The sequence below is a fragment of the Neovison vison genome, chromosome 2 (assembly GCF_020171115.1).
Source record: "Neovison vison isolate M4711 chromosome 2, ASM_NN_V1, whole genome shotgun sequence".
NCBI classification, from domain to species: domain Eukaryota; kingdom Metazoa; phylum Chordata; class Mammalia; order Carnivora; family Mustelidae; genus Neogale; species Neogale vison.
This window is the reverse complement of record NC_058092.1, coordinates 48547322-48565762: the sequence shown is the minus strand read 5'-3', so window position 1 is coordinate 48565762 and position 18441 is coordinate 48547322. Positions and strand designations below refer to the sequence as shown.

Genomic DNA, 18441 nt, shown 5'->3' with positions numbered 1-18441 from the left:
GTGTAACACCCAGTGCTTCACGCAATCCATGCCCTCCTTAACACCCATCACTGGGCTCACCCATCCCCCCCCACCCCCTTCCCCTCTAAAACCCTCAGTTTGTTTCTCAGAGTCCACATGGTTCATCTCCCCCTCCAATTTCCCCTCTTCATTGTTTAGACTTCAGAGCAGACCAGTGGTGAATACTGGGGCAATAATACCTTCAACCCATACTTGTGAGGAGTCATGAGTCTTTGTCTCCAGGGTGAAGCCTACATGATAAAAATATCTCAAATGCAGCTTTAGTTAACTGCAGGGTTACCTGACTCTATGGAAAAGCGATAGTCCTAATCTTCTTAAAGTAAGTTTGCTCGTTTTTTGTTTGTTTTCCGTCAAGGAGTTTGAAATTATTTCCTGTCATGGAAAAGTCTCGGAGAGAAATGCTACAGGAATGAGGCTGGACCACAACTATCACTCAGGGCTGTGTGTCCTCCACAGAGTCCTTTCTCAAGTGGCAAATATATTCATGACAAAAGTCATGTGAACACTGAAATTATGAAATGAAATCACTGCCTGTCACCTAGTAATGTCACATAATTCAAAAAACAATCTATAGAGAATACGTAAGTACCTTGGACAACTGAGGCCAAAAAAGGAATTGTTTATCAAATCTGCCATTCAAACATATATTCACTCATTCACCAACTATTTCGTCAGTCTCTACTACGTGCCAGATAGTAGCCAGTGGCGTATGCCTAAAAGAGTCTCTCAGAGGAAGAGAAAATAAGTTTTAAAAGGTAGTCTTCCCCCCAGAGGGAATGGTCTTCTTTCAGGGATACCTATCTTCAACTCTGCCTCTCACTTAAGTTAGAAAGTCCTTCTACCTGAGCTTCTAAGTCTGTTTTTTGCCTGATTTTCCTGACCCCACATGATGCAGGATCTGGAGGCTAGCACATTACATCCTTATACATAACAAAGCTCTTTCTGTAATGCAAATAAGCACTCTGTAATTCTGCCTTGTGCACAGGAGTTTCCATGAAGTGGCCTGCCCCAATAACACAGGGAAGCACTCTGCCCAGGAAGTAAAAAAGCAACTGGGATGTGCTGAAAGAGCCTGGATAATGGATGCCGCTTGTCTTCCTAAGGGTCCTTTCTCCCCACGAATCTCTTCCTTCCTGTTGCTTTTGAGAGCTATGTAGGATTAGATGGGTGACCTGCAGATGATTCACGTGGAACTGAAGGTCAACATTTATTGGCACAGATCGTTTTATTGGACTATGGGTAGATGATTCCTTGCAAGACACTGGGTTGGAGTGTTTCCCATCAATTCTGAACATTCAATAGTTCGTCAGTATAGTTTCAATTGTGAAGAAATGTCTACTATATTCTTTTGATTCACAAAACTATTTTTCACCTTACTTTGTATAAATGTTCCCTAATCAAACCATCCAAATACCTCCTTGAAAGAAGGCATTAGGTGGTAACATTTTAGCTTTGAAAATTTGCATGTGAGTTACTTAAAACATTGTAAATTTCTTCCCCTGTCCTTCAAATGTACCATATAAATATTGCATTTCATCCTTAACTTACACTCCATCAATAATTTATTTCATAAATATCCCTCCGTAAGACCATCAGTTGCTGAGGTGTTCAGTTTTCGGGGAAAGCATTTATTTACTGCACGAGCCCAGGAAGGCTGGTAAAGACTTGGCTAAAAGCTCCACATGGAGCGAATTATGGTAATTGTATTAATGCTCAAATCCACGAAGCTCTGCTCAAATCTGCTAAAAGGTTTTGCACTTTATTGCCCGCATCTTGACGGGCAATGAGTCCACTAGAAATGTTTAACACTTCACAGGGAAGCTTCCGAGACGCATTTCTCATAGTTACAAGAATTACTGAAGAATCTCTGGAGGTATGTCCCAGAGCAATCTCTGAAAGTCACAACTGAGAGTTAGCAACCTCTTTAATATCTTCCACTTTTGAATCAGACTGAAACTACAAACTCAAGTCACCAGAAATGAAAATCAAAGGAAATATCACACAAATAATTTTGATGAATGGGTAAGTTTTAATTCATGTACGGCAATATTCTGGTTAATGATATGTCTCCTTAGGACATCCATTAAAAATCCATTAACTTAACAGGCTAAATCTAATAAAGTTACTCTGGAAATCTTCTGCTAGATTAACACTATGGATTTTTAATGACTATTTCCTGTAGGTATTGCTCTATTAGCAAACCTAATATACTAATTAAACATGGGTTTTGTGTTAGGGCTGGGGGGAGCAGCAAATGTTAAAATTTAAAAAAAAAAATCAGAGTTGAAGTTGGACCCAAGTCACCAAAGATATTATTAAAATCAGTAAATATCATTATAGCTTTTAAAAGCAAAAAGTGCCAACCTACCAGGATCAGCCATCTCAGGTCAATTTATTTACTTACTAACCACATAGTATTTGAGCTACTGAAGTGTACCATCCCCTATGCCGGGACTGAAGACACAAAGGTAAATTAGTGTAAGTCCTGAAGTCAAGGAGCTCACAGTCTAGTACAGAATCAAGACACATACAGGTAATCAAAGTGTACTATACTAAGATACAGTTACTACATCATGAGAACACTCAGAAGGAACAACCAAATTTAGGGGATGGGGGGGCACATGTAACTGAAGTTTAAGTCTGTGTTCCAGTAAAATATTAGCTCCTTCTAGGGCCTCCTATTGGGAGGGTTTACCATTTATTTTATTACTTCTGCATGGGGTTAGATGAGATTATTTATCAAATTTTCATCTGCAAACAAAGTAACATTACTTTTGTCAGACTGTAAGAATTACATGCAATAAGGTCTGCAAAAGCACAGAGAAATGTGCTTGAAATATAGGAGGGAAGAAGCAGGGTTAGTGTTCATTTGTCGCCTTCCATTCATAGGGACATCATGAATATTAATTGGAAGTCAATATAGCAACATGGCTCTGGATTCTGCCTCTACCGCTCGCAAACTGTGCAACCATCATTTAAACACTTTTCCCTTTTCTGACCGTTGGTTTCTTTAGCTGTAGAAGAGGATAAATAAAAACAACTCCATTACATAGTTTTTAAAAATCTACAAAGATAATGGTTAAAATGCACAGTATCATGTCTGAGAAGCAGTAAACTATTAGTTTTAACTGCTACCACTAATTATGCCTTCATGGGTAAGAATATATGGTATGAGACTTGTCTAAGTTCACACCATTAGTGCCAGCACTAGAACCACTGTAGCCCCCGGTTCAGTGTTTTACACCCATCTTGCCTGTACCCCTCAATTATAAGACAAGAGACTTTCCCTTGGTTTTCAGTCCTGGTGGTTCTCCATCAAGGCAGCAAGCTCCTGGGGTGCTTCTAGAACAGCAGCCTAGGAACTCAGGACTGGATGTCCCTGCTCTCGCTCTAATGACCAGTGCACTCATACCTGGTGCTATGGGCTGAACTGTGTCTCCAAAATTCCTATGTCAAGGCCCTAATCCCCAATGTGACTATACTTGGAGAGAGGATGTATAAAGAAGTAATTAAAATTAAATGAAGCCAAAAGGGTAGGGCACTGGGGTGCCTGGGCAGCTCTGTCAATTGAGTGTCTGATTCCTGATTTCAGCTTAGGTCATGATCTCACATGAGATTGAGCCCTGTGTTGTGCTCCGTGCTCAGCAGGGAATCTGCCTGTGAGTCTCCCTCTCCCTCTCCTCTACCCCTCCTCCACTTATACTCTCGGTCTCTCTCTCTCTCTCTCTCTCTCTCAAATAAATAAATCTTTAGGAAAAGGGTGGGGCTCTGAGCCAACAGGATCTGTGCCCTCAGAGGAAGAGGCACTAGTGAGGCACTCTCTTGAGTACACTCTCTTCACATGTACAAAAGAGAGATCACATGAGCACACGGTTAGAGGCAGCTGCCAACAAGCCAGGAAAAGAGGCCTCAGAACTAAACTTACCTTGTTGGCACTTCCCAGCCTCCAGAACTTGAGAAATAAATTTCATTGCTCTAAATCACTTAGTCTGTGGTGTTTTGCTACAGCAGCTTCACAGACTGAGACACCCAAGACATCTTTTTGCCACACTTTTGTCTTCACTTTTGCCTTCCGTCTCCACACCAGCAACTGTGTTTGTGTCTCACACATTCCGTCAGCAGATACTCAACGTCACCTGTGCCAAGACACTAGGGGTAAGGTGCAGTGATCCCTGCCCTCCAGAAGCTTCCAGTTTAGCATCGGCTTCCTGTGTGGCTGCCCATTCTCTCTGGTGAACCAGAAGCACCGTCTAAAAACCCAGCCCTGTTGGCAGGAGTCCCAACACGCCAGCCTCTAGTCACCTCACTCAGCCCCCAGAATAAAAGTCTCACCCTATTTCTCAGTTGATGTCCAAGCTGCTGCTTCCAAATGTGTGGAACACCCAAAATTTCAAAGCCAACCAGCATTATGACTTATGGTATTAACACCTTTATACACCTTGTGAAGTTATACTCCACTTATCAACTGAGATCCCACCATACCTTTCTTCTGTTCAGGTATGTGCACTTGTTCCAGTCTAGCTGATACTGACTTTGGGGGCTAAATCCTGGACCACTGTGTAATCCCACTGAAGGCCAACCATATAGACACACCAGCTCCCTTAGTCTCATATATCCCAATAGTCAGTGTGCTTTGGTAGCAAAGTGTGGAGTTAGAGACCCCAGTTCTAATACTAACTCAACAACTTAATGGTGGACAAGGAACTGAATCCCAGTTTTCCCATCCACAAAATGGGAATAGCTATTACACCAAAAGGTTTGTGAGGGCCACATGAGATGACGTACATAAATCAACTACCAAAGGACTCAGAATATAAATGATGATACATGACTGCTGCTTTGTTTTCTTCTTCTCTTCTCTGGTTCCCACCTCCTTCCCTTCTCTACCAGCTCAGATATAGACGTGACTTCAGCAGACCCACAGAAATCCCAGAATGACTCTTGCTGCATACTACTCTGTTCTTTTACTCTTTTAATTACTTAGCAATTAGCAGTTGAAGAGACCACAGACAACCAAGTTAAGCTATCTACAACATAGCAGGATAGGTGCTGCTTGAATCTTTCATGTTTCTATCCTGAAACTCTTGCCCTTCAATAGATGGGTCATGAGGATTTCCCCAGAACAAAGTTAAACTGAAATGACCTACCATGTGACTTGCTTGTCAAGGGCAGTCAGAAACTGTAGCACACAGCAGTTTTCCCCCAATATTTAACAGCACAACTCTCAAGTTTTAGCTGGCCACGTTCATGGACACATGGCTGCCCAGCCCATGCCACAGTCCTCAGCCACCCTTGCAGCCTCATGGGGCCATAGTGCTGGTTAATGGGATGTGATCAGAAATGATGTGGCTCATTTCCATGTTATGGCCTCTCCAGAAGAATGGAGATGGATTCCTCTGGTCCTTTTCATTCCTCCCACTCACTGACTGGGAACTGATGGAAACTGGAGTGACTGATTTGGACCCAAAGTTGGAGGCCATGTTGTGACAATGACAGAGCTGGCCTGATAGTCACTTCCCTCTATGCTATTATGCCAAAAAAGGCAATTACCTTCCATTTTGTATAACCCACTGTCCTTTTCATTTTATTGTTACAACACCTTAGCTTAAACACGAAACAGTATGGAAGGATTTCTATTTAATTAGGGATAACTGCCTGCCTGATGACAGCTGACTGCAACTGCAAGTAGTAACTACAGGAAATCAACAACTTCCTGTGAAATGAACGTGCCAACCTTTAACTGTCAAATGCCAGCTCCTGTTATATGTATGTACCCAGCATCGCAACGCTTTCACCAAGGAAATCCCTCCTCGTCACCCACATCTTTATTAGCTGGCCACATAAAATTATGTCTGGGACTCTAAGGCCTGAGTCAGAAACCATGCTGTACACCTCATGCTGTAGTTTATTCTCACTTTTATCTCTTCAATTGTTTTTCTTTCTATTCATGGCCTTGTCTGGTTCTTTGAATCTAATGCACAAAGCATCTTCCCAGCTGATTGGGAACAATCTATATACACCCTTTTGATTATGCTATTCCCAGGTACTCCATGTGACTGTCTTCCTCAATCTAGTTCAATGTCTACAATTCTATATTTCAGTGAAGACTTTCCACAGCCTGTACCTCCACGCAGTTCCTATGAGCCCCAACACAAGGCCCAACTGGATATGGTCTATGGTCTACCCATCACAATAGACTCATTTCTCTTAGAAAAACAGGGCTGAGTCTCTGCATTTCTTTTCTTTTCTTTTTAAAATTTACTTGAGAGAGAGAGAGAGCACATGAGCAGAAAGGAGGGCAGAGGGAGAAGGAGACTTCCTGCTGAGTAGGGAGACCAGATGGATGTGAAGGTTGATCCAGGACCTTGAGATCAAGACCTGACCCAAAGGCAAACACCTAACCAACTGAGCCACCCAGGTGCCCCTCTTTTTTATTTTTTTAAAGATTTTGTTTACTTATTTGAGAGAGAGAGAGAGAGAGCACAAGTGGGGGGAGAAGCAGAGGCAGAAGGAAAATGACAAGCAGACTCCGCACTGAGCAGGGAACCTGACACAGGGCTCAATCTCAGGATGCTGAGAACATGACCTGAGCCAGAGTCATACACTTAACTGACGGAGCCACTTAACTGCATTTCTATTTATAAAAAACAAACAAACAAAAAGACAATATCCTCATACACACACACATACACACACAATTACTCTCCAGATGTTTTCATTTTGTTTGCTTTTTACCTATTTTGTTGTAATTATCTGCAACAAAATCTTCCAATCCGATCATCTTCCAGAAACTGTCATCCCAGCCTTTCTCTGCAGAGTATGTCCATTTGCACACCAGGGAGCAGAGAGACCTAAGTAAATGGGAGAAAAGTAGAACCAATAACATAAGTCAGGCTTCCTCTATATTTCACCAACTACCTCCCCGGATATCTGCATTAGTGTTAAAGAAGTAGAATAAACCAAAGTAAGTAATCACACACCCCTATTCAGATACAAAGTCTCCCTTTCTGCCTGGGCATGTGTTGGTGGTTGTGGGGCTGAGTGATGGGTAAATGTGTTCATGATCTACTCTGTTTTGTGCATGTTTAAAATTCTCTATAATAAAAAAGGTAAAAAGAAATTGAGAAAGTAGCTGGTGTACTTTTACAGCCTAAAGCAACATTTAACAGGAGGAAGACTGGAATGCTGGAAGGTACTTTCCTCTCCAACTTTATTTCTCATACATTTACCATTAGTATTCTACATTCTAGCAAAAAAAAAAAAAATCATTTGCAGCTTTCTTGAAAAAAAAAAAAAAAATTCTTGCACATTTCTGTGCCTTTGCCCTACTCCTTTTTGTTTGGAAAATTTTTCCCAGCTTCTTCCCCCTGGTTGGTAACTCAAATACTTCTCCAGCCTAGGCTGAGTTTCCACTGACTTCAACATCGGCCATAGAAGCTTCTTTCAAGAAGCTCTCCAAAGGCAAATGAAATAAAAGCAAAAATGAACTTTGGGAACATCATCAAGATAAAAAGCTTCTGCACAGCAAAGGAAACAGTCAACAAAACTAAGAGGCAACCCACGGAATGGGAGAAGATATTTGCAAATGACACTACAGAAAAAGGGCTGATACCCAAGATCTATAAAGAACTTCTTGCACTCAATACTCAAAAAACTAATAACTCAGTCAATAAATGGGCAGAAGACATGAACAGACAAAAGACATACAAATGTCTAACAGACACATGAAAAAGTGTTCAACATCACTAGCCATCAGGGAAAAACAAATCAAAACCACAAAACCTTATACCAGTTAGAATGGCAAAAATTGACAAGGCAAGAAACAATAAATGTTGGAGAGGTTGTGGAGAAAGGGGAAACCTCTTGCACCATTGATGGGAATGCAAGTTGGTGCAGCCACTCTGAAAAAGAGTATGGAGGTTCGTCAAGATGTTCAGAACAGAGCTACCCTATGAGCCAGCAAATGCACTATAGGGTATTTACTCCAAAGATAAAGATGCAGTGAAAAGAAGCGGCACATGCACCCCAATGTTCACAGCAGCAATGTCCACAATAGCCAAACTATGGGAGGAGCCGAGATGCTCTTCAATAGATGAATGGATAAAGAAGATGAGGTTCATATATACAATGGAATATCACTCAGCCATCAGGAACAATGAATACCCACCATTTGCACTGACATGGATGGGACTAGAGGGGATTATGTTAAGTGAAGTTAAGTCAAGTAGAGAAGGACAATTATCACACGGTTTCGCTCATATGTGGAACATAAGCAATAGCACGGAGGCCCATGGGGAAGGGAGGGAAATCCAAAGGGGGTGAAATCAGAGAGGGAGACGAACCATGAGAAACAATGGGCCCTGAGAAACAATCTGGGGGTTTCGAAGTGGGAGGAGGGTGGGAGGAAAGAGGTAAGAGGGTGGTGAGTATTGAGGAGGGCATGAGCTGTGATGAGCACTGGGTGTTATATTTAACTAATGAATCACTGAACACTGCATCAAGAACTAATTATGTACTATACAGTGGCTAACTGAACATAATTAAAAAAATAAAATAAAATAATTACCAAAAAAAAAAGGCCAGGGTCCTTTCATTCCCTGAGGTGTTGTGTGAGCAGCTTGCAACTCCCAGAATAACTTGTCACCATCAGGCAAGCTGACCTACCAGCCCACTAGGGGTGGAGGATATACTTTGTAGGATTACAAATGCAGGTAGGGGGCTGCGAAAGACTGTGGCGACACTAGCAGGCTGAGCTGTGTCACAGATGGGCAGCCAGGGAGGAGCGCAGTCCCCAGGGAGAAGAGGCCACTGGCTCTTTGTTCTCTGGAGCCAGAGTGCCAGGGCAGACATTCCTGGGCCTTCACTGTTCTCAGGTTTGTTAATGCCGAACAGACTGTACCATCCAGGTGTAAGCTGAAAGAGGAGCAATCGGTGAGCAGGGAGAACAAAAACAGTATCTAAGTTCAGGGACTAGTTCACATGAGAGTGGTTTCCAGGAAACATGTATAGGAGGCAGGTCACTCTGAAGAGACAATGGTGAAGCCACAGGGACTGAGCATCACAAAGGGACACAGAGGGAGCTCAGAAGGAGGCAAGAAAGACTTTCTGAATGAGAACCACTGATTTTCAGTTTTCAATTTAAAAGTTTCCGCAGAAGGACTAAAAAGATCAGTGGCACTGTTGAAATTCAAATGAATGATCTGGAAGACCAAATGAACAACATATCATACTACCCAGAGCAAAGACTGGAAGAGAGAAATGATGAGAGAACAAAGAGGCGTTGAGAGCAGATCCAGTAGCGGAACACGAGAATAACTGGAATTCCAAAAGGGACTTGTTTTTTTTTTAAGAGAAAAGGAAAAATTAAAAAAGATACACACACCCAAAAAAAGATGAAAAGAGATGCTATAATTAAATGAATACAGTACCAATTTGGGGAGGGGGTGTTGTTTTTTGGTTTTTTGTTTTGTTTTGTTTTTTAAATATACTGAGCTGAAACAAGATTTAAGCTTGCAGATTAAAACTCTCATTAAGTCCAGGAAGTGAATCCAGGAAATACTTGAATTTCAAGCGTAAACATAAAATTATACAAGCTTCCAGACAGAAAGAATAAGTTACTACAAAGGCAAGAGATTCAGACTAGCTAAGGAATTCTCATCTACACCTCTGGAATGTGGAGGACAGCAGGACAACGTACAGACTATTAAGAAAAATGATCCAAGAATCCTATGCCCAGACAAAATATTATTCAGCTGTCAGGCCAAAAGAAAAACATTTTCAACATGTGAGGATTCAAAAAGCAAACTTCCCATATACGTGCTCTGAGGACAATACTTGAGAATGAACTTAAACAAAAAACAAGTGATTCACATAAGGAAAATCAAAGACTAGAGGAGCCAGCGGTGGTGAGCACTGACGTTCACTCTCTCTCCTTATGTGTGCACATATTTAAATCTACATAGATCATGATAAATAATGTAAGCAGGAATTTGGAATACTAACTTTTCCTGGAACACCTTCCTGCTATATTAGAAGGAAAAATCTAGTAACGGCCAGGAAGTGAAAATACTGTGAGCAGAACCTCAAACCCAGAAACTAAAGAAGGGGTACACAGAAGAAGTACGCAGATACATGCGTATGTAAGTCTGGGCAGAACGTTAAGTTTAGTGTACGGAATGAGAAGGTAATTTCAAACAGAAACAAAGAGCTTAGTAAAACTCTCAAAATAGCAAGGAATAAAAAAAGAATAAAGAGAAAGTTAAGATGTCAACGAAACCAAACTAAACCAATCAAAAGGGAAATGGAAAGAGGGTACTAGAATATAAATAGAAAATAAAAATACCATAAAAAGAATAAAGTCACTTATTTCAGTTATCACACAACAAATGTGAAAAGACTGAATTCCACATGTGGTTAAAAGAGAACAGTAATCACGTTAGGGTAAAACTGAGTTACATCTTGTTTACAATACAGATTTTCTTAATGTGATAAAAAGGTTTTTTATAAAAAGGTCAACAACAAGGTGTGCCTGGGTGGTGCAGTTGGTTAAGCATCTGACTCTTGGTTTAGGCTCAGGTTCTCATCTCAGGGTCATGAAACTGAGCCCCCCATCAGGCTCTGCAGTCAGCATGGAATCTGCTCCGGATTTTCTCTCCCTCGCCCTCTGCCCTTCCTCCACCCTCCCCCTGGCTCTCTCTCTAAAATAAATAAATAAATAAATAAATACACTTTTTTAAAAAAGGTCAACAAAGAAATAACAAACAAAAAAATTTTTTTAAAGATTTTATTTATTTATTTGTCAGAGAGAGAGAGAGAGAGAGAGAGAGCAAGCGAGCACAGGCAGACAGAGTGGCAGGCAGAGGCAGAGGGAGAAACAGGCTCCCCGCTGAGCAAGGAGCCCGATGTGGGACTCGGTTCCAGGACGCTGGGATCACGACTTGAGCCGAAGGCAGTTGCTTAACCAACTGAGCCACCCAGGCGTCCCCAAACACAAATTTTTAATATGACAATTTAAATACCAAAGTAGAATACAAGATCAAAAATATTAGCCAAGTCTAAGAAGGTCATTCTATAATGACAAAATACTCCATCTGAGAATATTATTGCACATTAAATTTCATGAATGAAAAACATAATGCGAAATATGTAAAACAAGAGCTCCCAGATTTAAAAAAAAAGAAAAAAAGCCACTTGAAAAGAGAATTTATTTAAAAATTTTACTGCACTTTCAGAATTTAAGGAAATAGGTAAACCAAAAGAATAATAATATTACTATTGAGGAATTAAAGAACTCAAATACAATCAGTAAGCTCAACTCTGAATGTTCACATAGGGCAAGAGAAAGGGAGAACATTTTATAATACAAGCAGAGACTAGATAGGCAAAATGGTATTTTACAAAGAAATTTTGAGTTTAAAAGTTTTTATTAGAAATGAAATAAGTCTGAAAATTAATAACCTAAGCAGACAACTTAAGAAATTATGAAAAATAAAAATAGATTAAATTGAAAAAAAGATCAAATGGCGTAGTAAAGATAAAAACATATGAAAGATATAACAAGATAAAATTCCAGTAATCAGAGAGCCAAAACATGATTCTAAGAAAAGACAATACAAAAAACAAACAAACAAACAAACCAACCTCTGGTAAAATTAAGGAAGGAAAAAGGAGAGAAGGGAAATAATAACAAATATCATGAATGAAAACGGGGGATGTAACTACAGAAAAAGCAGATATTAACAGAAAAAAAGAGATTAAGTAAATAATATTATGCTAGCACATTTCAAAATTTAGATGGGACAGAAAATTTACTAGAAAGACAGAACTTAACAAAACTGACTCAAGAAAACACAACAAAACCGTAATAAACTTATTACCATTAAAAAAATAAGCCACTAGTTAAAAATTATCCTTCAAATAAAATTTTAAGCCTGCATGGTTGTACCAGAAACTATTAATAAATGTTCAAGGAACAAAGCACTCCACGTTATTTCAAAGACTAGAAGAAGAAATGCTCCCTAAGTTATTTATGAAGGTAGGATAACTATATTATAAAACCAAACAAAGAGAGCATAAGAAACAAAAACCAGAGGCCACTCTCACATTACGAATGAGGGCATAAAAATTCTAAGCAAGATATGACCAAATTTTACATAAAAATGAGAAAATACATCATGAACAACATTCCAAAACATTTTAATAACTGAAGATCTATGCATGTATTCTGCCCTAGTATTTTATTAAAGGAGGGAAAAATGATCAACTCATATTGAAGGAAAAAAAGTATTTGATGAAATTAACGGCCACATCAAGATAGAAACTCCTTTTTTAAAAAAAGATTTTCTTTATTCACTTGAGAGAGAGAGAGCATGAGAGGGGAAAAAGTCAGAGGGAGAAGCAGACTCGCCGTGGGGCTGGGAGCTCAATGCAGGATGTGATCCCGGGACTCTGGGATCATGGCCTAAGCCGAAGGCAGTTGCTCAACCAACTGAGCCACCTAGGCGCCCTCAAAATAGAAACTCTTAATGAAGTAGCAACAATAGAAGCGTCTGCTTCTAAGTATGATGGACTAACAGGGACTGTATTTTACCTCCCCAACCACACCTTGAGAAACTGGAAAAGTAGGAAAAAAAAAATTATGACACAACTGCTCTCAGACCCTGAACAACAGGCAACACAGAACTGTGATCCCTGAGAGAAGGAAACAAATAAGGTGAGCCTGAAAATCACTCTGGCTTTCTGCCAGGAAGCCCATATCTGACCACAAAGCAGAAAGTAGGATGCCAAGGACAACAAGTCAGGTCACAAAACTGAGAAGACTGAGATGAGAATTCAGGGAATCAAGGTGCCTGGAAGCTGTGATGGCACAGACATGCAAGGAGGAGGAAGGTCTGCAGAAAGAGGGCCTTGGAAAGCTGCACAGGAGTCCCACAAAATCTTCAACTATGAAGATGCAGATAACAGACACTCTAAGAGGTCTGGTGAGAAGTGACTGAAAGGCTGTGAGCTGAGACATTCTCAGGACTCACAAAGACCTGAGAATGGGAATCATCTGAGTGACTAAAATTAGAGTGGAACATCTTCATTGATCACTTGGGACATTCAGTGGAAACCCCAAAGAATGCCTTAGAAGTGTAACTGAACTTTCCTGTGTAAAGGTTACAATAAACAAAGTTTTGAAGGAAGATTCCAAAAGATAAAACAAAGCCAAACATTATCCAAAAGATAATACATTAAGAACCTACTAGAAAAAGTAGCTCCAACATTCATTAGAAAAAAAAAAACAAAACCCAGACACTGAATAACATAAAATTAACAATGTCAGCATCCAATAAAAAATATTTGAAGAAACAATGTCCAATTTTTTTAATTTGATAAAAGCTATCAACCCACAGAGCTATGCTCACTGAAACCAATGTAAGATAAACACAAAGAAAACCATATCAAGATACATTACATGATCAAATTATTAAAAAAAAAAGTTGAGCATCTTAAAAGCAGTCAGAAGAAAGACACATGATAGAAGAACAGTCCAACAACGTCAACAGACTTTTTACCAGAAATAATGCAACCCAGAAAAAAGTGGAATAATGTCTTAAAAGTACTGAAAACTTTTAAAAAGGAAACATCAAACTAGAATTCTATATTCAGAATAAAAGCTCTTCAAGTAATTAATATGAAATAGTCTTTAAAAAAAAAAAACTGAGAGAATTCATTTCCAAGAAACTTGCATTGCAGGACATGTTAAAAGGCATTTCTTTAGGGAAGAGGAAGAGGATACTAGTAGAAATATGAATCGATACAAAATAAGGAAAAAGTATCAGAATCAGTAAATATGTGAGTAGATGCAAAAGGCAGGTTTTCATTTTAAGTTTCTTTAAAAGAGAATTGACTGAGTCTTCATCTTTAAAAAATAATTTAGAAAAAACCCCCAATGTACTGAGGCTTATATGTACTAACAAAACGTGACTATAAGAGCAAAAATGATAGAGAGATATGAACGACCTTATACGTGATGGGGTGTAAAATTATTTTAAGGCAAACTGCGATAACTTAAAAAATGAGTATTATAAATCCTAGAGGAGCCAGTTTAAAAAAAGGATATAGGGGCGCCTGGGTGGCTCAGTGGGTTAAGCCACTGCCTTCGGCTCAGGTCATGATCTCAGGGTCCTGGGATCGAGTCCCGCATCGGGCTCTGTGCTCAGCAGGGAGCTGCTTCCATCTCTCTATCTCTCTGCCTGCCTCTCCATCTACTTGTGATCTCTCTCTCTATCAAATAAATAAATAAAATCTTTAAAAAAAAAAAAAAGGATATAAAATCACTAAGCTAATTTGGGAGATAAAATAGAACACTAAAAACATTTCAGTTATCTGGAAGAAGGCAAGAAAAGGAAAAAATTACACAGAATACACAGAACAAATAAAAGGCAAATGGCAAGATGGTAGATTAAAACCTAGACTAAAGAGGCGCCTGGGTGGCTCAGTGGGTTAAAGCCTCTGCCTTCGGCTCAGGTCATGATTCCAGGGTCCTGGGATTGAGCCCCGCATCGGGCTCTCTGCTCAGCGGAAAGCCTGCTTCCCTTCCTCTCTCTCTGCCTGCCTCTCTGCCTACTTGTGATCCCTGTCTGTCAAATAAATAAATAAAATCTTAAAAACAAACAAACAAAAAAAACTAGCCTAAAGATTTCAATGAAAAGGCAAAAATTGTCAGGCTGGACTAAAAAATTAAAAAATGAACTCGAACTCCATTCTCTCTGTAAGAAAGTTATTTAAACACTACAAAGTCCTGATATCTAAGACCTATAAAGAACACTTCTCAAACTCAACACCCAAGGACAGATAATCAAGTCAAAAAGTGGGCAAAAGACATGAACAGACACTTCTCCAAAGAAGACATACAAATGGCTAACAGACACATGAAAAAATGTTCATCATTGTTAGCCATCAGGGAAATTCAAATCAAAACCACAGTGAGATACCACCTTATACCAGTCAGAATGGCAAAAATCAACAAGGCAAGAAACAACAAATGCTGGAGAAGTGGAGAAAGGGGAACGTTTTTGCACTATTGGTGGGAATGCAAATTGGTATAGCCACTTTGGAAAACAGTGTGGAGATTCCTTAAGAAATTAAAAATAGAGCTATCCTATGACTTGGAAATTGCACTACTGGGTATTTACCCCAAGGATATAGATGTAGTGAAAAGAAGGGCTATATGTACTCCAATGTTCATAACAGCAATGTCCACAACAGCCAAACTGTGGAAGAAGCTGAGATGCCCTTAAACAGATGAATGGATAAAGAAGATGTGGTCTGTATACACAATAGAATATTATTCAGCCATCAGAAAGGATGAATACCCAACTTTTGCATCAACATGGATAAGCCTGGAGATTACGCTGAGTGAAATAAATCAAACAGAGAAAGTCAATTAACATATGGTTTTACTTATTTGTGGAACATAAGGAATAGCATGGAGGACATTAGGAGAAAGAAGGGAAAAATGAAGGGGGAGAAATCGGAGTGGGAGATGAACCATGAGAGACTATGGACTCTGGGAAACAAACAGAGGGTTTTAGAAGGGCAGGGGTTGGAGCAATGGTGAGCCTGGTGATGGGTATTAAGGAGGGCACGGACTGCATGGTGCAAGGGGTGTTATACGCAAACAATGAATCGTGAAACACTACATCAAAAACTAATGATGTACTGTATGGTGACTAACATAACACAGTATAAAAAAAAATTAAAAAGATGCAAGACAGGTTCAAGAGTGGAAGGAGAGAAAAATATATGCCAGGCACATACTGATAGTAAGTACAAGTGGCTTTATAAATATTAGAAAATAAAGTTCAGAACAAGAATTATTACCAGGGAAAAAAAGAGGTGCATTACATAATAACAAAAGGGTCAATTCACCAGGATGACTTGTGGGGTCAAGAAGAAATTGTAGTTTGTCAGAATGGCAACTTAAACTCAACTAAGTTTGATTTCTTCCTGTTTTGTTTTAGCTCTAACAAGCTTGCATTAACAAGCAATGTGAAACTGTACATGACATCAAAGGTTCACAACAGTGTAACTGGATGTGACCACCTAAGGTCCCCCTTGGTTTTTTTTTTACACAGGTCTGCCTAAAACTTCCCAGTCTCAGCAGTCCATGTTGATTAAAAGGTGTGACGGGCTGGAGGGGTCCAGAACTGTGGGCTTGCTGTCTTTTTATTGTATTTTAGATAAGAGCCTGTTTGAGTGGAGAAGGTCAGGAGGGACTAAAGCACCTACCTCCTTCTGATAAAAGAATGTTACTTTGTTTCATTTCCTGACGCTCCATCGAGCCTTCTGGGAATTTCAGCACCTCTGGTCTGGCCATGACCTCCCACAGCGGGGACCCTATCTGCCTTATTCATCACGCCACTCCCAGCACCAGGCACAGTGCCTCGCTGGCAAGTTTTGAGAGTTCAATCCATGTTTATTAAGTAAATGAATGAGAAGCCTAGGATGTCAGTTACGGGAGGAAACTTTCAGGCTCCTAATAAGGCCTTGATCTCCAGCTATCCCTCTCAGGCTCTAGAAGAGAAAAGGCTAGATTCTTGACTCCTGGAGCGACCAAGAGCAGCAACAGAACACTGGATTCTTTGCACAAACCACCCACTTTGATAGAACAAGGACCACTTTTCGAAAATGTGATTCGTCTGCCTTACATACCTCCCATCACCTACTTCCCCAGCCACAAAAACACGCGGAATCTCTAACACATCCTCCTTTCTTTCTTGAAAAAAAAAAAAAAAAAAAAAAAAGCAAAAAACAAAAAGGGCCTTCCAGCTAAAGATGACAGATTAATGACACATGTTGACCTCTGCTCCCTTTAAAGGTTCCAGTAAAATGGCAGTATAAGGATATTTTAAGAAGGCAAAAACCCACAATGACAAAGCTAACAGGAGAGATGACAGCAACAGAGATGTGAAAGGCAGAAAACACAGATGGAAGAGTTGTAAGGCCCTTGGCAGACTTGGAAAGATAAAACCTAAGTAGCAGAGAGAAAAGTCCAGAAGCACAACAATTTCCCTGCAAAGGTACCAGGTACTTCAGAAAGTGGGAATATAGGTGGGGCTAAAAACGGCAAGATGGCTGAAAGCTGCATAAGCAGGGAGTAGACCCCCGTGTGCCCTCATGAGGTGCAAGCAGGGTACTCCGTCCCCTGCACCCTGAGAGACAACAAAGATCCATCTGAGACTGAGTGAGGTACAAGGCCCCGCTACAAGTCGGAGCACTTTGACAAGAACAGGAGATAAAGTAAGGAAATCCCTCTTTGCAAGTCAGTCCTCAAGCTCTTTCCCCCAACTCAACACCCAGAGCTCTGGCTGCCAGGTTTATAGCCCCAAGATTCGTTTTTGGGGAATCACAGCAGACAAAAGGAAAGACGGAAGGCCAGCAGGGAGGGCAAGCTGAGAGATAAGCCACTCTAGTCTTAGGAGGAGTAAAACCCATTTTTGATGATGACTAGTAGTAACTGATAGAATGATCATCATCGCCATCATCCTCCTCCTAATAAAACACAACAGCTCAGAAAATATTGCCTGCGGACCCACTGTGTTTATATCAAGGCTTTTCCAGGCAGGGAGGAACCCCTCAACTCTTAGAGAAACAAAGGGAAAGTGCCACCAGGATTCTAGCCACACGCCTAAGACCATGAAGAAGCCTTAGTAGGAGCACAAATTTCTGACTTCCCTGCTTTTACCCAGAGCAAGGCACACATCAAAAGCACATGCCTGCTGAGTTCCAGAGTTCAGATCATTACCATGCCTTTCTCAACAAGATTTGATAAAAATGAAGTCGGCACTGCTGTATTATTTATATGCAGTTCACTGTACTGAGATTGCCAGGCCCTCACTTTCAAGGGAAGCCTTTTGTTCTCTGCTTGGGGAAGGCAGGACCTGGAGAGTCTCAATCGAACAAGCCAATGAATAACAGAATACTCAGAGCCCAAGAGTGGGGATAAATTACCCAGCTATTCCTGGCTGCAGCCTTCGGTACCTCCCAGGCCTGCAATGGCTCTGTTCTTCCAAGCCATACAACAGACCGGATCCCCATCTCTGAAGGCAGAGCTCAGCGGGGAGATATGACTGCGGCTGGATTGCCAATCATATCAGCAAAGCCACCAAGACGGCCTTCTTTCTGAAGAAGCATCCTGCACCAATCAGAGCCACTTCTGAGAAAGAGGTGTCCGACTCCAGGCTCAGTCCTACCGGCTCTGCACCTCATCAAGACGTGCCGACAGGTCCGTGACAGACCAAAATAACGCAGGCAATGATGCAACGCAGGGCAATATGAAACTGCCTTTTCAGGGAGACCTGCTGATAACATGGCTTGAACATGGCTGTGACAAGATGGGGGGCAAGAAAGAAATGAATAAATAATCCAGTTCAG

At 40.6% G+C, this 18441-nt stretch overlaps 1 protein-coding gene across 3 annotated transcripts in view; it reads right to left on the bottom strand.

The window, feature by feature from the left end:
* Window positions 1-18441, bottom strand: part of FGGY (FGGY carbohydrate kinase domain containing) — a 387944-nt gene that overhangs the window by 244312 nt on the left and 125191 nt on the right. For all 3 annotated transcript variants that reach the window (XM_044238342.1, XM_044238340.1, XM_044238341.1), the window contains exon 6: window positions 6757-6872. In XM_044238342.1, coding sequence (XP_044094277.1) covers window positions 6757-6872 — 116 coding nt within the window. The remainder of the gene's footprint in view (window positions 1-6756; window positions 6873-18441) is intronic.